At 47.2% G+C, this 20,798-nt stretch overlaps 1 protein-coding gene across 6 annotated transcripts in view; it reads left to right on the top strand.

Annotated features, from left to right (window-relative positions):
* The window catches only part of PNPLA7 (patatin like phospholipase domain containing 7), a 151,936-nt gene that overhangs the window by 128,064 nt on the left and 3,074 nt on the right, over positions 1–20,798 (top strand). For 5 of the 6 annotated variants that reach the window (XM_040406056.1, XM_040406057.1, XM_040406058.1 and 2 more), the window contains 8 exons: positions 1,900–2,056; positions 6,433–6,549; positions 9,946–10,015; positions 13,052–13,168; positions 13,597–13,745; positions 15,428–15,580; positions 16,594–16,704; positions 20,281–20,365. In XM_040406056.1, the coding sequence (XP_040261990.1) occupies positions 1,900–2,056; positions 6,433–6,549; positions 9,946–10,015; positions 13,052–13,168; positions 13,597–13,745; positions 15,428–15,580; positions 16,594–16,704; positions 20,281–20,365 (959 nt within the window). Of the gene's footprint in view, positions 1–1,899; positions 2,057–6,432; positions 6,550–9,945; positions 10,016–13,051; positions 13,169–13,376; positions 13,746–15,427; positions 15,581–16,593; positions 16,705–20,280; positions 20,366–20,798 lie in introns of those variants that run through there. The other variant, XM_040406059.1, reaches the window with a different exon arrangement.

The following is a 20,798-nucleotide window of genomic DNA, read 5'->3' as shown; positions in this document are numbered from 1 at the left end:
GTCCTTTCTGCTGCACCCCTCTCCCGGTCACAGCTGGGGGTGGTCCTTTCTGCTGCACCCCTCTCCCTGTCACAGCTGGGGGGTGGTCCTTTCTGCTGCACCCCTCTCCCTGTCACAGCTGGGGGGTGGTCCTTTCTGCTGCACCCCTCTCCCTGTCACAGCTGGGGGGTGGTCCTTTCTGCTGCACCCCTCTCCCTGTCACAGCTGGGGGGTGGTCCTTTCTGCTGCACCCCTCTCCCTGTCACAGCTGGTGGGTGGTCCTTTCTGCTGCACCCCTCTCCCTGTCACAGCTGGGGGGTGGTCCTTTCTGCTGCACCCCTCTCCCTGTCACAGCTGGGGGGTGGTCCTTTCTGCTGCACCCCTCTCCCTGTCACAGCTGGGGGGGTCCTTTCTGCTGCACCCCTCTCCCTGTCACAGCTGGGGGGGTCCTTTCTGCTGCACCCCTCTCCCTGTCACAGCTGGGGTGGTCCTTTCTACTGCACCCCTCTCCCTGTCACAGCTGGGGGAGTCCTTTCTACTGCACCCCTCTCCCTGTCACAGCTGGGGGGTGGTCCTTTCTGCTGCACCCCTCTCCCTGTCACAGCTGGGGGAGTCCTTTCTACTGCACCCCTCTCCCTGTCACAGCTGGTGGGTGGTCCTTTCTGCTGCACCCCTCTCCCTGTCACAGCTGGGGGGTGGTCCTTTCTGCTGCACCCCTCTCCCTGTCACAGCTGGGGGGTGGTCCTTTCTGCTGCACCCCTCTCCCTGTCACAGCTGGGGGGGTCCTTTCTGCTGCACCCCTCTCCCTGTCACAGCTGGGGGGGTCCTTTCTGCTGCACCCCTCTCCCTGTCACAGCTGGGGTGGTCCTTTCTACTGCACCCCTCTCCCTGTCACAGCTGGGGGAGTCCTTTCTACTGCACCCCTCTCCCTGTCACAGCTGGGGGGTGGTCCTTTCTGCTGCACCCCTCTCCCTGTCACAGCTGGGGGAGTCCTTTCTACTGCACCCCTCTCCCTGTCACAGCTGGGGGGGTACTTTCTGCTGCACCCCTCTCCCTGTCACAGCTGGGGCTGTCCTTTCTGCTGCACCCCTCTCCCCGTCACAGCTGGCGGGGTCCTTTCTGCTGCACCCCTCTCCCCGTCATAGCTGGGGGCGTCCTTTCTGCTGCACCCCTCTCCCTGTCACAGCTCAGAGGACAAGTCCTTTCTGCTGTATCTAGTGGGAGTTGAATGGATGGAACTGAGCATGTTTGTCCACCTCATTGTGGTAGTCACAGAAATTAGAAGAAGAAACAGCAGGTGGCGCTATGTGGATAGATTTTATTGAATAACTCAGCTGCTGTGTTACATTTTTAATGATCTGCAATTACAAAAGTATTCAGATCCAGGGGCTTTTCTTAAATTGTTGAATATTATTGATGGGACAACCCCTTAAAATAAATGTGAATGTGGTATCACCGTAGTCATACCGAGGATATGTAGAGGTAACGAATTCCTGAATTGCGGTTTCCCCCCAAAAAAGGAGTTTAAAAAAGTCATATGTACCGCCAAAAAAAAAATATAGAACTCGTCACGCAAAAAGCAAGTCCTCCTTCAGCTCTGTCGATGGAAAAATACAAAAGTTATGGCTTTTTGAACGTGATGATGAAAAAAGAATAAAAAAAATGTTAGGGACCAAAACCGGCAGGTCACTAAGAGCCTGAGCAATACAGTAATATCATTATATTGGGGGCGTTCCCCAGAACAATATAATATCACTGGGTAACTTCTATATCTTTGTGCTGCACATTGGCCGCGGTGGCGCTCCTCATGACGTCCTGCCGCTGAGTGCCCAGAAGAGCTCTGCCTGTATCCGGAGACTCCGGGGGGCTGTGGATTCTCAGGTTCTGGACGTCTTGCTGACGCCTTTTTCTCTTTTTCAGGGGCTGCTCACAAGTGGGAATCATCAAAGCTCTGACCGAGGCCGGGATTCCCATCGACATGATCGGAGGGACCTCCATTGGGTCCTTTATGGGGGCGCTGTACGCAGAGGAGCATAGCTTCAACCGCACGAAGATCAGAGCTCGGGAGTGGTGCATGGTGGGTATCTCCTCTAGGGGGCACTTATTAGGATGATTTACAACAGATTATCTGACCAATCATTGGTCAGATGGCTGTTTACACGCAGATCTTTTGTTATACACACCAACTATTGGTCTGATTGGACAGAAATTGCTCAGATCTATTGGTGTAAGTGCAACCTTAGGCACGTGAACAGAACAAAGCAGAGCGAAGCCCATGGTCACCTGTACAATCCTCACCGACCACTGAAAGCAATTGTCTGGGCGGGCTTTATCACAGCAGCGCTAAAACCCGCTCATTAGTGCCAGTGACTTTACCGGGCTCACTGCTGGGTGGAAGCCTCCATCTAGCAGAGACCCGGTACGTCACCAGATCTAATGAAAATGCCCTTGCCCTGCACGATACAGCTCATAGTAAGGCCTCATGCACACGACCGTTCCGTTTTTTGCGGCCCATGTGCCTCCCGCAATTTGCGGAACGGAACAAGCGGCCCATTGTAGAAATATCTATTCTTGTCCGCAAAAAGGTTACAGTTCCCTTAACTGACCTCTACGATTCCTGTCCCCCTTAACAGACCTCCGCAGCTACTGCCCCTTTAACAGTGACTGCCACAGTACCCCGCTGTCCCTTTTAATAGTGGCATTCACAGTCCCCTCCTCCCTTAACAGTAACATCCACAGCGCCCTGCCCCCTTAACAGTAACATCCACAGCGCCCTGCCCCCTTAACAGTAACATCCACAGCGCCCTCCTCTTTAACAGTGACCTTCACAGCGGCCCGCCCCTTTAACAATGACCTCCACAGCAGCCGCCCCTTCATTAGTGACCTCCACAGCAGCCGCCCCTTCATTAGTGACCTCCACAGTACCCCATCTCTTTAACAGTGAATTCCACAACACCCCACCTCCTTAACAGTGGCCTCTACAGCAATCTGCCCCTTAACACTGACCTCCATAGCGGACCTTCCTCTGTGATCTCCACAGCAGCCTGCTCCTAGGATGGCCAGAGGTCCGGTTTTAGGCCGGACGGACACAGGGATGTCCTTTTGAACAGCTCACTCTCAGACAGCAGCACTGTGTTGTCTGAGCGTGAGCTGCAGCTGAAGTTGTCTCCCACCCCTGCAGCTGAAGTTGATCTTTAACTTCATTTTTTCAACCCCCGCAGGCTGCGGAGTGGGCGTGTCCTAACCGGATGGGGCATGGCTTAGTGTGACCTGGGTACAGGGTTTTTAAGTCCGTCTTTTGAGGGTGGCCTGAATGGCCACCCTACCTGCCCCCTTAACTGTGACCCCCACAGCACTCTGCTCCCTTAAAAAGCTGAGTTCACACGGGCGAGTATTCCGCGCGGGTGCAATGCAGAAGGTGAACGCATTGCACCCGCACTGAATCTGGACCCATTCATTTCTATGGGGCTGTGCACATGAGCTGTGATTTTCACACATCACTTGTGCGTTGCGTGAAAATCGCAGCATGCTCTATATTGTGCGTTTTCCACGGAACGTAGGCCCCATAGAAGTGAATGGGGCTGCGTGAAAATCGCAAGCAAGTGCGGATGCGGTGCGATTTTCACGCACGGTTGCTAGGAGACGATCGGGATGGAGACCCGATCATTATTATTTTCCCTTATAACATGGTTATAAGGGAAAATAATAGCATTCTGAATACAGAATGCATAGTAAAATAGCGCTGGAGGGGTTAAAAAAATAAATAAAATAATAATTCAACTCGCCTTAATCCACTTGCTCGCGCAGCCGGCATCTCTTCTGTCTTCTTCTTTGCTGTGTGCAGGAAAAGGACCTGTGGTGACGTCACTCCGGTCATCACATGATCCATCACCATGGTAAAAGATCATGTGACGGACCATGTGATGACCGGAGTGACGTCACCACAGATCCTTTTCCTGCACACAGCTAAGATGAAGACAGAAGAGATGCCGGCTGCGCGAGCAAGTGGATTAAGGTGAGTTAAATTATTATTTATTCATTTATTAACCCCTCCAGCGCTATTGTACTATGCATTCTGTATTCAGAATGCTATTATTTTCCCTTATAACCATGTTATAAGGGAAAATAATACAATCTACAGAACACCGATCTCAAGCCCAAACTTCTGTGAAGAAGTTCGGGTTTGGGTACCAAACATGCGCGATTTTTCTCACGCGCTCAATGTATGCGGAAAAATCGCGCATGTTCCCGCAACGCACCCGCACCTTTTCCTGCAACGCCCGTGTGAACTCAGCCTAACAGTGTCATCCTTAGCACCCTGCCCCTTTAAAGCTGACCTACGGAAACCTGGTGTAAAACTGTGTGTATGTGGAGACCAAGGGCCTGCGAGCTTCTATTGGATGATCATGTGACCGTGTGTATGGCAGTTGGAATGTGAAGAGAAAGACCTGCAAGCTTCTATTGGCTAATGCATGTTTTGGGAATATCTCAGGAACGGTTGGTCCTAGAGAGCTGAGACCCGGTCTAAAACCTTCCCGGACACCTGATGTACCTGTGTGCCAAATTTCGTGATAATGCGACAGTGCGGATTCCTTTAGCGGACATACACTCAGCTTTATATATTAGATATTATTTTATTATATACATTATGTAAAATTGAATATAATTATAATATAATCATTATCACAGACCAGCCCCAAGAAAAACGGACTTCGAACATTACCCTCCTGATAAGGAGAATTTGTAGTTTTTGGGTAACGTTTGTTAAATATTATCCTATAACGTTGTCTTCGGACCTTTTTTTCCTATAGAGAGATGTATGGGGGGGGGACTCCACACCCAGAGCACTTTGCGCTCTAACCCAAAAAAAATGCTGGGGAACTGTCCAGGTCATGTGATGTAACCTCTTCACCCCGTATAGTGGTGACCTCGGCTCCCGCAGTGCGTTTTGATATACGATATATCAGCATAGGAAGAGAACAGAGCAGAAAAAAACGGAGGAGTAAATCCTAGTGATGCCGCTTTATGAAAAAGTGTGCGGTGATTCATACATCTGAGCCCAGAAGTGACCTGTATGGAGAGGGGCTTTGTGATGTGTGGGAAGAGCCGTGATGGGGGTCCGCCATGTAGACGATTCTCCTTAGGAACGTGACGAACCCTTTAAGCTGGAGACTGGTAATTATTCTGTTGTGTATTCTTATTGTTCCTGTCCTCTCCTGAGGATTACGCTGCTCATGGACTCATTTGCGGCAGTAATCTGGAATGGGATTTGCGGTTTGGCCTCTGGCGGCTGCGGTACCCCGGATACCTACTGTTGGGGGCACAGAGTGTAATTCTTACCTGTCTGCTCCTACAGTAAAAGATAAGCGGCGCAGTGGTGTCTGGCGGAAAGGCGGCGGTGACCTGCATCTACCTGCGAAGCGTAACTAATGGTGACATTACTTTGCAGCCGTATGGTTTGGCTGTCATCGGATGCTCTGTGACCTAGTGGGTCACCGAGAACTAATTGGTATAACTGCATGCCAGGACAGGGTTTCCATACTCTCCTCGCTCCCCAGTAATGTCTGCGTTATAAAAGTCACAATGTGTGTACAGATGTAGCAGAGCTGACTTTGCATTATTTGCACCTCAATTTAGTAGATGTGCCTAACGGCGCAGATGGCACTCATCACTAGGACGTCACAGTCGTTAAGTGACAGACTCAGCACTGCTACATGTGTGTACGTGGCCTGGCAATGAAGAGGTGAAAGCATTTTGCAGTATTTGACAAACATTACAGATATGGAGTCTCTCCCATCAGGGGCCACATTACTGGACAGGAAGTTGGGGTGTGAAGGAAAATGTATTCCCCTTAATGAAGTCATCTTTCTAGTCCTCAGAAGCTGCTGCTCCACGTGTTTGCTGCCGGCTCCGAGTTGAGCAGCTGACATGTCTGATGAGGGTCACAGGAAAACTGTAACCCTGTAACAGAAGAAATCTATTACTTGAAGTAGTCCGGGGGATGCTGGGAGTCGTTCCTGTGATTATACAGGTCGCAGGGGCTCCACAGACATCTGCAGTTAGCCTTAATCTAGGTGAAGCATGGGGGACAACTGGTTTTGTCCACATGATCAGGGACATACATGATGGTATTAACTCCATTACCCATGGAGTTGTCTCAGAACTACAAGACCCAGCATGCCCTGACACCTGAGGAGAGGGGTTTCAGTGACCAATACAAGCTGCAAAATCTCAACCACAATGTAAAATGATGGGACAACATGCCCCCTCGCCAGGGAGATAAAATGTCTGTATTTACACCAGAGAGCTGATCTCACCAGGGTGGAGTATGGGCCGGTGAATAATGATACGGAAGACAAAGCGTTGTCGGTGACGACCAGCAGCTGAGATTACATGGGATTACTGGTCAGGAGAATTTTAAAGTCACAGCTTGTTCTTTCATCTTCCTCCAAGGACATGACCTCTGTTTTTAAGAAGGTTCTGGACCTTACCTACCCCATCACCTCCATGTTCTCCGGGGCGGCCTTCAATAACAGCATCAGCTGCATATTCAAGGACAAGCAGATAGAGGTGAGCACCACTGCGAGGACTATCCCCCTCATCATCACAGCTAGTGTCTGTATATACATTTGTGTGCAGCCAAAGCAGTCCCTGGTGTATTACAGATAGAGATGAGCACCACCTGGGGGACTATCCTCCTCATCATTACTTCTAGCCTCTGTATGTGTGTGGTCACTGGTGTATTACAGATAGAGATGAGCACCACCTGGGGGACTATCCCCCTCATCGTTACTTCTAGCCTCTGTATGTGTGTGGTCACTGGTGTATTACAGATAGAGATGAGCACCACCTGGGGGACTATCCCCCTCATCGTTACTTCTAGCCTCTGTATGTGTGTGGTCACTGGTGTATTACAGATAGAGGTGAGCACCACCTGGGGGACTATCCTCCTCATCATTACTTCTAGCCTCTGTATGTGTGTGGTCACTGGTGTATTACAGATAGAGGTGAGCACCACCTGGGGGACTATCCTCCTCATCATTACTTCTAGCCTCTGTATGTGTGTGGTCACTGGTGTATTACAGATAGAGGTGAGCACCACCTGGGGGACTATCCTCCTCATCATTACTTCTAGCCTCTGTATGTGTGTGGTCACTGGTGTATTACAGATAGAGGTGAGCACCACCTGGGGGACTATCCCCCTCGTCGTTACTTCTAGCCTCTGTATGTGTGTGGTCACTGGTGTATTACAGATAGAGGTGAGCACCACCTGGGGGACTATCCCCCTCGTCGTTACTTCTAGCCTCTGTATGTGTGTGGTCACTGGTGTATTACAGATAGAGGTGAGCACCACCTGGGGGACTATCCCCCTCATCATTACTTCTAGCCTCTGTATGTGTGTGGTCACTGGTGTATTACAGATAGAGGTGAGCACCACCTGGGGGACTATCCCCTTCATCATTACTTCTAGCCTCTGTATGTGTGTGGTAACTGGTGTATTACAGAGAGAGGTGAGCACCACCTGGGGGACTATCCTCCTCATCATTACTTCTAGCCTCTGTATGTGTGTGGTCACTGGTGTATTACAGATAGAGATGAGCACCACCTGGGGGACTATCCTCCTCATCATTACTTCTAGCCTCTGTATGTGTGTGGTCACTGGTGTATTACAGATAGAGGTGAGCACCACCTGGGGGACTATCCCCCTCATCATTACTTCTAGCCTCTGTATGTGTGTGGTCACTGGTGTATTACAGATAGAGGTGAGCACCACCTGGGGGACTATCCTCCTCATCATTACTTCTAGCCTCTGTATGTGTGTGGTCACTGGTGTATTACAGATAGAGGTGAGCACCACCTGGGGGACTATCCTCCTCATCATTACTTCTAGCCTCTGTATGTGTGTGGTCACTGGTGTATTACAGATAGAGGTGAGCACCACCTGGGGGACTATCCCCCTCGTCGTTACTTCTAGCCTCTGTATGTGTGTGGTCACTGGTGTATTACAGATAGAGGTGAGCACCACCTGGGGGACTATCCTCCTCATCATTACTTCTAGCCTCTGTATGTGTGTGGTCACTGGTGTATTACAGATAGAGGTGAGCACCACTGCGAGGACTATCCCCCTCATCATTACTTCTAGCCTCTGTATGTGTGTGGTCACTGGTGTATTACAGATAGAGGTGAGCACCACCTGGGGGACTATCCTCCTCATCATTACTTCTAGCCTCTGTATGTGTGTGGTCACTGGTGTATTACAGATAGAGGTGAGCACCACCTGGGGGACTATCCTCCTCATCATTACTTCTAGCCTCTGTATGTGTGTGGTCACTGGTGTATTACAGATAGAGATGAGCACCACCTGGGGGACTATCCTCCTCATCATTACTTCTAGCCTCTGTATGTGTGTGGTCACTGGTGTATTACAGATAGAGGTGAGCACCACCTGGGGGACTATCCTCCTCATCATTACTTCTAGCCTCTGTATGTGTGTGGTCACTGGTGTATTACAGATAGAGGTGAGCACCACCTGGGGGACTATCCTCCTCATCATTACTTCTAGCCTCTGTATGTGTGTGGTCACTGGTGTATTACAGAGAGAGGTGAGCACCACCTGGGGGACTATCCTCCTCATCATTACTTCTAGCCTCTGTATACAGTGCTGGTCATAATTATTCATATCCCTGGCAAATTTTGACTTAAAGTTACTTTTATTCAACCAGCAAGTAATTTTTTGACGGGAAATGACATAGGTGTCTCCCAAAAGATAATAAGACGATGTACAAGAGGCATTATTGTGGAAAAAAAAACATTTCTCAGCTTTTATTTACATTTGAGCAAAAAGTGTCCAGCCCAAAATTATTCATCCCCTTCTCAATAATCAATAGAAAAGCCTTTATTGGCTATTACAGAAATCAGACGCTTCCTATAATTGCAGACCAGCTTCTTGCAGGTCTCCACAGGTATTTTTGCCCATTCATCTTTAGCAATGAGCTCCAAATCTTTCAGGTTGGAGGGTCTTCTTGCCGTCACCCTGATCTTTAGCTCCCTCCACAGATTCTCCATTGGATCCAAGTCTGGACTCTGGCTGGGCCGCTCCAAAACGTTCATGTTGTTGTCTGCCGACCATTTCTTCACCACTTTTGCTGTGTGTTTTGGGTCATTGTCACGCTGAAATGTCCACTGGTGCCCAAGGCCACGTTTCTCTGCAGACGGCCTGATGTTGTCGTGGAGAATCCTCATGTATTGCTCTTTTTTCATGGTGCTGTTTACTGTGATTAGGTTCCCTGGTCCATTGGCTGAAAAACACCCCCAAAGCATTAGGTTCCCACCACCATGTTTGACAGTGGGGATGGTGTTCTTTGGCTTCTCCTTTTTTACGCCAAACATCTTTGTGACCAAACAATTCAATCTTTGTTTCATCTGACCATAACACAGAAGACCAGAAGTCTTCTTCTTTGTCCAGATGAGCTTTTGCAAAGGCCAACGAGCTTTTGTTGCCTTACCTGGAGAAGTGGCGTCCTCCTTGGTCTGCGGTGTCCGTTGGATTGTCTGCCTTGAGACATTGCCACCAGCAGAGCCCAGATTCACCAGGACGGCCTTGGTGGTGATCCTTGGATTCTTTTTCACCTCTCTAACTATCCTCCTGGCAGCACAGGGGTCACTTTTGGCTTCCGACCACGTCCTCTGAGATTTTCCACAGTGCGGAACATCTTGGATTTTTTGCTTAAATGTAAATAAAAGCTGAGAATTTTTTTTCCCCCACAATAATGTCTCTTGTACATCGTCTTATTATCTTTTGGGAGACACCGATGTCATTTCCTGTCAAAAAATTACTTGCTGGTTGAATAAAAGTAACTTTAAGTCCAAATTTGCCGGGGGTATGAATAATTATGGGCAGCACTGTATGTGCAGTCCCTGGTGTATTACAGATATAATTTACCTGTAAATGTACTTTGTTTTTAGGATCTCTGGATTCCATATTTCAACATCACAACTGACATCACTGCCTCCGCCATGAGGGTGCACACAGACGGTAGGTGTCCTCAGCAGTCGGTCACGCCCTTTCTTGACCCCCAGGAAGATTTGTTATCTGATTATTAAGATGGTGACCAATCGTACGATTCCATGTGCCATCAAACAGATCCCCGAAGATTAGTCTGGAGAGGAGGTGGCTGGCGTGTTCTTAGGTGAAATTAAAGGAGCTGTCCAAGAGTTAACCATTCCACACCCCACCCCATGTACTGAATGCTCCAGTACGGCGCGTAATCACCCTGTAAATGGGACTGGAGCATCTGCGCTGGGGATTGAAGAGGTGCATGCCGTTTTCTATATATATTCCTGGACTCTTGGACAAGCACTTCATAGCGCTCATTAAAATCAATGGGCCTTCCATGTAATGCACAAACAAGCAGACTGAGATCCGCACACAGTGATTAGACTGCACACAGTATCTGTACCCAGCCTCTCTAGCGTTGTCCTGTGCTTTTCTGACTAATTTGATCATCCTGCGTCCTCCATTTCTCGCTTTGTAGTTCATAGCAGAACATCTTGTTCAGTTCTCCAGATAGTAAATGAAGCTGTGGTTATACCCGGGCAGATAAGAGGGAGAATCTCCTTTTACATGATGGCTGACAGGGCGGCCCTCCTACTCAGGAGCGCTCTCTTATCTCGCTGCTATCCGTTCTCATTATACTCTCTTCCCCACATTCAAAGCTCCCTCAGATTTTCCGGCAGGTGACTCATGGAGATAGCAGGGACTCTCTCCATCATTAATTCTCAGTTCTGCAGCTCAACACCCACACAATAGAGTCCTATGGACCATCTGCTGGCTTCCTGACATCGCCCGTTACGTGCAATCGGAAGTTTCACTTCAAGATGATGATGATGAGCGCTCAGTCCTTCCAGGAATGACCTAGGATGGTTGATCATTTTAATATTTACACGTGTCAAGTGGAGGCATTCTCCTCCATACACAACCCATGCAGTTGCTGTTCTCAGGCGACATCACTTTATCCTTGTAGATGGCACTTCTCCATTTTGTTAGGTTCGGTGGACTACTATGGGGGTCAGTCCGAGTATATGAATGTAAATCTCTAGTAATAAAGTGCAGCGTGCTGGAGATCTGCACATGTCTGGGATCTGTGTGCTGTGGGGTATGTGAGAACCCGCAGAGCCGACCCAGCTGGACGCCTGGAGACTTAGAATGAATGGCGGTACTAGCACAGACTGATTAGTGGATACTGACAGGTTCTGGTGGAGCGTCAGCAGGGGACCACATCCCGCAGATCTCCATAAATTATTATGTATCCTGGACAAGATGGAGGCTAATACCCTCGCAGTGATTTATCGCTTGAGAGGTTCACATGTGTCCCTGTGTGCCGATATACAATTACACTGTAGGGTAGGACACAGCGGTAATAAAGGACACCGGAGGCGCTTTCACCATTTCATCAAGCCCTGTGTCCCTCCAGAGTCATGAGCACAATCTATCTATATAAAGAAGGACGTGTATATATCTGGAAAGAAATCCTGTGGGGGTCCTCCGCCCCTACACAGCAGCTGCATGGAGTCTGTTTGCTCCAACTGTTTTTGCTACACACATATTGTTCTGTAATTCAAAAACTCATCGATCAATTTCTACTAAACTTGGTGACATATCACTTACTATCTGGGAAAGAATACTGTGGAGGCGACATGCCGGTACACAAGGAGTTTCTGTCTGTCCCGACGTATGTCTGTCTGTATGTTCTTTATGTGCGACCAAACAACTGGACTGATCTTTACCAAATTTGGCACACAGGTACATCAGGTGTCCGGGAAGGTTTTAGCCCGGGTCTCCGCTCTAGGACGTACCGTTCCTGAGATATTCCCAAAAAATGGCCTGCAGAGCCAATACAAGCCTGCAAGTCTTTCTCTTCATATCCCAACTGCTATACACACGGTCACATGTCCCTTATCGGCCAATAGAAGCTCGCAGGTTCTTGGTCTCCACATACACACAGTTTTACTCCAGGTTTCAATAACAACCCAGCCATTTTTCTTCACTGCTGTAGGTCAGCTTTAGGCTAGTGCTACACAACTACATGTGTCGTATGACATATGACATGTGACATACTGCGACGCGACAGTCGCAGAAAAATCCAGCTTGGATGGATTTTTTTTGCGACTGTCGTGTTGCAGCATGTCACATGTCGCAGCGCGACACCATAGACTATCATAAAAATTGTTGAGACAAAATGTCACGCGACACGTGTTGTCCTGTAGCCCTAGCATTAAAGGGGCAAGCACTGTGGAGGTCACTGTTAAGGGGGCAGGGGCCACTATTAAAGGGGCAACTGCTGTGGAGGTCACTGTTAAGAGAGCGGGGTACTGTGGAGTTCACTGTTAGGGTCCATTCACACGTCCGTAATTTGGGTCCGCATTTGTTCCGCAATTTGCAGACCCATTCACTTTCAATGGGGCTGGAACGGATGTGAATCTGCATTTTCGAGATTTCGCAATTTCGCAAAAAATAGAACTTGTCCTATTCTTGTCCGCAATTGCCGACCAGAAAATGCATTTTCTATTATACTGTCTGTGATGTGCGGTCTGCAAATTGCGGATCGCACATTGCAGGTGTCCGTGTTTTGCGGATTCGCAAAACGCTTACAGACGTGTGAATGGACCCTTAAGGGGTGGGCCCCTGAGGAGATCACTGTCAAGGGAGTTGGTGCTGTGAAACCTGCTGTTAATGGGGTGGGCTGCTGTGAAGGTCAAAGTTAAGGGGATGGGCAGCTGTGGAGGTCCCATTTTAAAGGGGTGGGGGACTGTGGAGTTCACTGTTAAAGGCTTGGGGTGCTGTAGAGGTCACTGTTATGGGGGATACTGTTGATATCTTTTAACGACACACAGAAACATTAAATGAAATAGATGAAATCTACCCGAGCGAAGCCGGTCCTTCTGCTAGTATCCTGATAATGAAGAAATGCTGAGAGCGTCGTCAGTCACTGTAATAATGAGTGCGGAGAACAGGCCGATCCGCGCTCCCTGTACTATAGACGTCTTCACCTGCCTTCTCTCCTCTTCTCAGGCTGCCTGTGGAGATACGTCCGTGCCAGCATGTCTCTCTCCGGGTACATGCCGCCTCTCTGTGACCCCAAGGATGGACATTTGTTAATGGATGGAGGTTACATCAACAATCTGCCAGGTACGCAGCGTGACTGCTGTGGGAATAAATGGAGAATAGGAATATCCTGACTCAGCAGTTATAAGGTGTAGGAGGATTGTTTTTTTTTGTTGTTTTTGTGGGGGGAGGGGGGTCTCAGTACTGCACATATGTTAGTATTGATTTTAGGGGCAGGGATTTGGTCAGTAATAAAGTATTATCATGACACAACCTCTTTGTTTCCCAAAAGCATGTCACCCATGACCAGCAGCAGCTAAATGTCCCAGTGTAGGCCCAGCCTGAAGAGGTTGACAGCAGGGGACCGTAGCTTCCAGCACACGGAGAGAAGACGTGCAGGCCAGCTGGGGCTGACATTAACATTTCACGCAGACGTGTCTTCACACATTGAGCCCTCCTAGCAGCAAAAGGTTAATTTCTTTGCTCTGTAACCGCTCCATTTTGCCCAACAGCCGACGTTGCCCGCTCCATGGGCGCCAAAGTGGTGATAGCCATCGATGTGGGCAGCAGAGACGAGACTGATCTGACAAACTACGGCGATTCTCTGTCCGGTTGGTGGTTGCTGTGGAAAAGATGGAATCCAATAGCGGAGAGAGTCAAGGTGAGAGTTCCAAGGTACAAGGAGGAACTGAGCTTCCAGCTCCCGGGGGCGCCCGCTCCAAACTATGGCTGTCAGATGAAGTGATGCAGAAGCCTCAGAGCAGCCATGCATTCATGTGGAGGGAATGAGAATAGATTAACCAGTGCAAAATGAATGCTGCTTAACCACTTGTGCGCCTCAGTCCACAACAGGCTGTTCCCACACAACTCAAGTAATGGATTGTGTGCAGTTGGGTGAATTTACTTAAAGGGAGTCTGTCACCAACTCTGAGCGTTTTAGACAAGTCAGATCGCGTTATAGAACGTTTGCCCTCCATTAAAATAGTATCTCTCTTGTGTCTGTCCCACGTGGAGATCCTGCAAAAAGTACTTTATAACGTTATGCAAATTAGCTGTCGCAAGTGCCCGGGCCCCTCAGCTACGTGGACAGAAAACCGCTCCCCTTGCAGTCCTCTGGACCGCCCTCCTCTCCTACTGCATCCTCCTCCTCTGGCTTGGAGATCTCACACAAGCGCCGGGCCTGAGCATGCACACTGTTAAGATCCGTGTCTCTGCATGTGTGGGCCCGGCGGTGGCTGGCGCTCTCTCAAGATCTCCAAGCTAGAGGAGGAGGACGCAGTAGGAGAGGAGGGTGGGCCAGAGGACTGCAAGGGGAGCGGTTATCTGGGCACATAGCTGAGGGGCCTGGGCACTTGCGACAGCTAATTTGCATAACTTTATCAAGTACTTTTCAGGATCTCCACGTGGTACAGACACGAGAGGTAAACGTTCCATACCACGATCTGAGCGGTCTAAAACTCTGAGTCGGTGACAGACTCCCTTTACTGTATTTACTCACCTTTTTTCTATTATCTATTCCTGAATAATCCTGAGGATAGGTCATCATTATCTATTCCTGGATAATCCTGAGGATAGGTTATCATTATCTATTCCTGGATAATCCTGAGGATAGGTCATCATTATCTATTCCTGGATAACCCCTTTAAAGAATATTCTACTGTATTCTTTCTACAGCTCCTATGATGACTTGTGTGTCTCCATGGCAGCAGACGTATCCTTCGGTCTTGCTTAGTAACCAAATTTACAACAGTAGGAAATGATACATATGGCAGGGAGTGACTGCAGGATCAGACCACACTTTGTGTGTCTGTAGTCTGTTACCATGGAGACACAGAGTGACTTTCTGTTATGTGCACTGTCATAATGCAAAAATATTGGTATCAAGAAGCTGACTTACAATTCAGAGCAAGTTCAGAGTATTTCAGTGAAAATTTCAACTTTTCTTTCTGCCACGTAATGGGGATCCACAGCCTGCCATGAAATCCACACAGATTTTTTCTGCCGCGTGTGCATGAGGTTCTTGAGGACCCTATTCACATGCATTGTGCTGTAGATTGTGAAGTCCACCAGGCCTGAACGTGGCCTAAACTGTGCAGATGTAGAAGAACCCGTCATACACAGGTTGAACTGCATTCGTCTTCTGTGTCATTGGAGGAGCGGAGAAATCTAGGAGTCGCTCTGCCGCTTGTGCCCTGATGCCCCCACCGGTCGCAGTTACGAAAGCAGGCGAATTCACAGACAGGTGTCTATTGTATTCTGTCTCTTCTTGGCTCGACTTTTGGTTTTGTGTCCAAGTGAATTGGTGGCAGTGACTGCACCCGCTAATATCCCGTATTCCCCCAGGTGTTGAACATGGCAGAGATTCAGACACGCTTGGCCTACGTGTGCTGCGTGCGTCAGCTCGAGATGGTGATGAACAGCGAATACTGCGAGTACATCCGACCCCCCATCGACAGATATGGAACACTAGAATTCGGCAAGTTTGACGAGATCTGTGTAAGTTTCATCGTCTTACCATGGTGATTTTTTTTTTCTGGGGGGTGTCATAATATAAAACCAGTAGGGCAGACCGATCTGCCCTAGCGTCACACTTGGGTTACGAAAGATCTGGGAGTGAAATGCGATCATCTGAGCTCAGAACTCACATTTTCCGGTAACCCCCTCCGCTCGTAGTGCAATCGCTTGCATTGTATTTGCATTGCCGATGAGTTCTGTGGGTTTGCAGTCAGGGCCGGTTTTAAGTTTCTTGTCATTTCCCGAAAGTATTTTTGCAGAATAACTGCAGAAGGTCCAGATTAGCATGAAAAACAGATCGTCCTTGCAGAAGTGACCCCCTTATCTCCTGCAGTGCTGGTAGCATTCACAGCCCTTCATAACTCATAGGTGACAGGAGAAAGCTGCTGGTCTCTATTAATTAGACTGCGCAGCCAGTGAGCGCCTCCGTCTCACCAGGGATCGGCTGACATCACTGCTGTTTACAGGACATAGATGTGTTCAGCGGGGAGCTGGTATTAATTAGGACGTATGTATGTCACATCCAGAGCTGCATTCAGAATTCTGCTCCATTCCTGTTGCCCTGTGCTGGGCATCAGGATTCAGGTGCACATAACACCATGGGAAGTTACATGAAGACTTTTGTAAGATGGCGGTATCCTGATCCGCACAGAGTGAGGTCCGGTCCTTGCCTGTAAATGCACACAGATCCCGTACAGGAGCCATTACAGGTAGAATGATTAGGGTCCCCGTCATCAGGCTTCAAAGTCTGGAGGAACCAAACAACTGATAACCGGGAGGATGCAGTCTGGTGTCTGCACTGGGCACATTGTAAAATCTCTCATTTATGTGGAATTATCCAGGAAATAAATGACCCTTAGGAGCCCCCCCTCCATCCCAACAACCTAAATATTCCATGTGTGACACAGGAATGCCATGCACTGAGGGTAACAGGAGGTACGAGCGTCCTAGTGCAGGGCCCATGGGGAAGCTAACCTTTTCTTTCCCAAATGCAGGATGTCGGATACCAGCATGGAAACACAGTATTTAACGTGTGGGGCCGCAGCGGGGTCATCGAAAAGATGTTGAAGGATCGTCAAGACACCTGTAAATCCAAAACTTCAGACGTAAGTCCTCCTTATATTACTATATATGTGTATTACTACGACTGCTGACACTGACCTGCGACATCAGCCTGTATACGAGGCCACAGGGACGACCCCCCCGCCCCCGCGCTGGAAGATTCTGAACTGCCAGCGTTCTGCATTAATGGTCCACCTGGGTGTTACCAGTTGAGGGCGTGTCCCTGCACAGTTTGAGCCTGCCAGCTCTGATTTGATAGTCTCACGCCCCCAACCAGTAACACATAGATGGACCATTACTGCAGACGGCGTGGAAATTCATTCATACACTTCTAGGAGGAATAATAGAGGAACAGTACAACATAGTCATAAGAATAGAAGCTCCAGAATTATTACAGGGGGGGTGACAGGTCCACATTAATGGATCTCTCCAGCCTGATCCATTTCATTGTGTAGACCGATTGTGACAAGCTGTGAATGGCATAGAGAATTCTAATGGGAGTGTCCCGATGTTCAGGAGGAGCTCAGCAGTCGTATCATTAGTGACCCACATCGCGGATAAAGGGCACGATCCCTTCCAAGGAGGGGGGCTCCAGGACATGAGTGGCCGAGAGGTTAATAGACCTTTGAGATTGTCTTGTACTGTGTAAATTGTTTAATGGAGACGTCAGGAAGACAAATCTGTGCAAAGGGAGCAGAGAGACTTCAGAACTGACCAATATACTGATTGTGGTCCCTGTTCTGAGCCACAGGGGGCAGTATTGGGCCACCTGCACAGATTGCTTATAGCATAATATGGAACTAGTGAGGGAGAGTCATCAAACTTCATGTAACTTTGTGTAATTGTCACGTGCGGAAACTGACCCGTAGTGTGGATTATAAATCACAGAATGTCAATTGTCTCTGCAGATGATAAATGGTGTGGAGTTTTATTCAAGTTTCCTGCATAGAAATACACATGTACATAGGGGCGGTATTATAGTAGTTATATTCTTGTACATAGGAGGCAGTATTATAGTAGTTATATTCTTGTACATAGGAGCAGTATTATAGTAGTTATATTCTTGTACATAGGAGGCAGTATTATAGTAGTTATATCCTTGTACATAGGAGCAGTATTATAGTAGTTATATTCTTGTACATAGGAGCAGTATTATAGTAGTTATATTCCTGTACATAGGAGGCAGTATTATAGTAGGTATATTCCTGTACATAGGAGCAGTATTATAGTAGTTATATTCTTATACATGGGAGGCAGTATTATAGTAGTTATATTCTTGTACATGGGAGGCAGTATTATAGTAGTTATATTCTTGTACATAGGAGCAGTATTATTGTAGTTATATTCTTGTACATAGGAGCAGTATTATAGTAGGTATATTCTTGTACATAGGAGCAGTATTATAGTAGTTATATTCTTGTACATAGGAGGCAGTATTATAGTAGTTATATTCTTGTACATAGGAACAGTATTATAGTAGTTATATTCTTGTACATAGGAGCAGTATTATAGTAGTTATATTCTTGTACATAGGAGGCAGTATTATAGTAGTTATATTCTTGTACATAGGAGCAGTATTATAGTAGTTATATTCTTGTACATAGGAGGCAGTATTATAGTAGTTATATTCTTGTACATAGGAGCAGTATTATAGTAGTTATATTCTTGTACATAGGAGGCAGTATTATAGTAGGTATATTCCTGTACATAGGAGCAGTATTATAGTAGTTATATTCTTGTACATAGGAGCAGTATTATAGTAGTTATATTCTTGTACATAGGAGCAGTATTATAGTAGTTATATTCCTGTACATAGGAGCAGTATTGTAGTAGTTATATTCTTGTACATAGGAGCAGTATTATAGTAGTTATATTCTTGTACATAGGAGCAGTATTATAGTAGTTATATTCTTGTACATAGGAGCAGTATTATAGTAGTAATATTCTTGTACATAGGAGCAGTATTATAGTAGTTATATTCTTGTACATAGGAGCAGTATTATAGTAGTTATATTCTTGTACATAGGAGCAGTATTATAGTAGTTATATTCTTGTACATAGGAGCAGTATTATAGTAGTTATATTCTTGTACATAGGAGGCAGTATTATAGCAGTTATATTCTTGTACATAGGAGGCAGTATTATAGTAGTTATATTCTTGTACATAGTAGTAGTATTATAGTAGTTATATTCTTGTACATGGGAGGCAGTATTATAGTAGTTATATTCTTGTACATAGGAGCAGTATTATTGTAGTTATATTCTTGTACATAGGAGCAGTATTATAGTAGTTATATTCTTGTACATAGGAGCAGTATTATAGTAGTTATATTCTTGTACATAGGAGCAGTATTATAGTAGTTATATTCTTGTACATAGGAGGCAGTATTATAGCAGTTATATTCTTGTACATAGGAGGCAGTATTATAGTAGTTATATTCTTGTACATAGTAGTAGTATTATAGTAGTTATATTCTTGTACATGGGAGGCAGTATTATAGTAGTTATATTCTTGTACATAGGAGCAGTATTATTGTAGTTATATTCTTGTACATAGGAGGCAGTATTATAGTAGTTATATTCTTGTACATAGGAGCAGTATTATAGTAGTTCTATTCTTGTACATAGGAGGCAGTATTATAGTAGTTATATTCTTGTACATAGGAGGAAGTATTATAGTAGTTATATTCTTGTACATAGGAGGCAGTATTATAGTAGTTATACTGCCACCCCCCCCTCTCAGTTCAGTAAGACCAACAGTTTAATGGACACTTTTAGGCAAAATGTGCACGGAGCCGTTCCCTTTTTTTCCCCTTTGTTGCTCTTGACGGCTCCAAACTGTAATAAGAAATCCGGACCCTTAATTGCAGAGTTCGGTGCAGATCGATGCTCGGTCTTTGCAGGACGTGGTAGACGTTCAGCCCCATTGACTGGATTCAGCGCAGCGATGACATTTCTCAGCTTTATGCCTGTGAATATTTACGAGGTAAAGGGAAAGTTGAAGCTTTTTTCAGTTTGTCTCATCGACGCTGTGAGCTGCAGGGGGGCAGTCTGCACATAGAAACCTTAGTGTGGAGCCAAAATGTCATGATTGCAGCCACCCAGGGCCTCTGCGCCGGTCACTCAGCCGCATACCGATTGTCCAAGTGCAGGGCAGAGCGATCTTATCACATGGGGAGGATTTCTGATGAGGTTTGGGAGCCGCTTGCAGCATTTTTCACATGAGCTCTCTCCTTACATCTCCTTACACACTTAAAAACAGGCCCAGAGGACGCATTGACCTCGATCCAGCCGCAGCTGTGGAGCTGAAGGGTCAGGAGTTCTCAGCCTTTAACACCCTGAATTCTTCAGACGTCCCCCAGGGCAGTGCAGGGTGTTAGTGCGCTCCATAAAGGACATTCGACAAGAGTGAAACGATGCAGAAATCACCCGCCATTGTGACCAAGAATTAATTTACTAAATGTGACCCTTATGCATATGAAATACGGTGACATCAGTAGGACAGTGTTGTGTGGATCTTGCGCTGTGACGACCGGGTCTATTGCACTTGATATTTTCTATAAATCTGTGAGTTTTGATATCAGCCGCCATTCACACTGTTACTCTCCTCCTCTCCGCAGCTGAACACTTGCCCAAGCGCCTCTTTTACAGATCTTGCAGAAATAGTGTCCAGGATTGAACCTGTCAAAACGGCTGCGGTGGACGGTAAGAGCAGAACCTCAGAGTAGCGACACCTACCAAATCCGTGGACATGGAGGGAGTATATAGCCAGGTGCATGGTGCCACTCACATAGGGGGACGTATGTGGTCCCTGTTTTATTAATTTCTAATTAATTAAATGTATTTAATGTAGCTGGATAAAACCCCTGGCATGCAGTTATATTGCGGTACATTAACCGTTCTCCTGTCTGCGGGCAGGATTAGCTGAGCAGGAAACCCTCAGTATAACGGCTTTATTGCTGTAAATTCCTGGAGGGCGGTGACTGGCGGCTTTCCTCACAGGAGCGTGTACGCGCTGTCAGACTCGTAAACCCTACACAAATATCATCCATTGATCCGTTCCTCATGTCAGGAGCGTGTACAGTGTGATGGACCCCTTCACATAAACCTGCGGCTCTCCTGACCATGTTGGGAGTTG

The sequence above is a fragment of the Bufo bufo genome, chromosome 8 (assembly GCF_905171765.1).
Source record: "Bufo bufo chromosome 8, aBufBuf1.1, whole genome shotgun sequence".
Lineage (NCBI taxonomy): Eukaryota > Metazoa > Chordata > Amphibia > Anura > Bufonidae > Bufo > Bufo bufo.
Note: the sequence above shows the minus strand (reverse complement) of the source record. Positions and strands in the feature narration are given on the sequence as shown.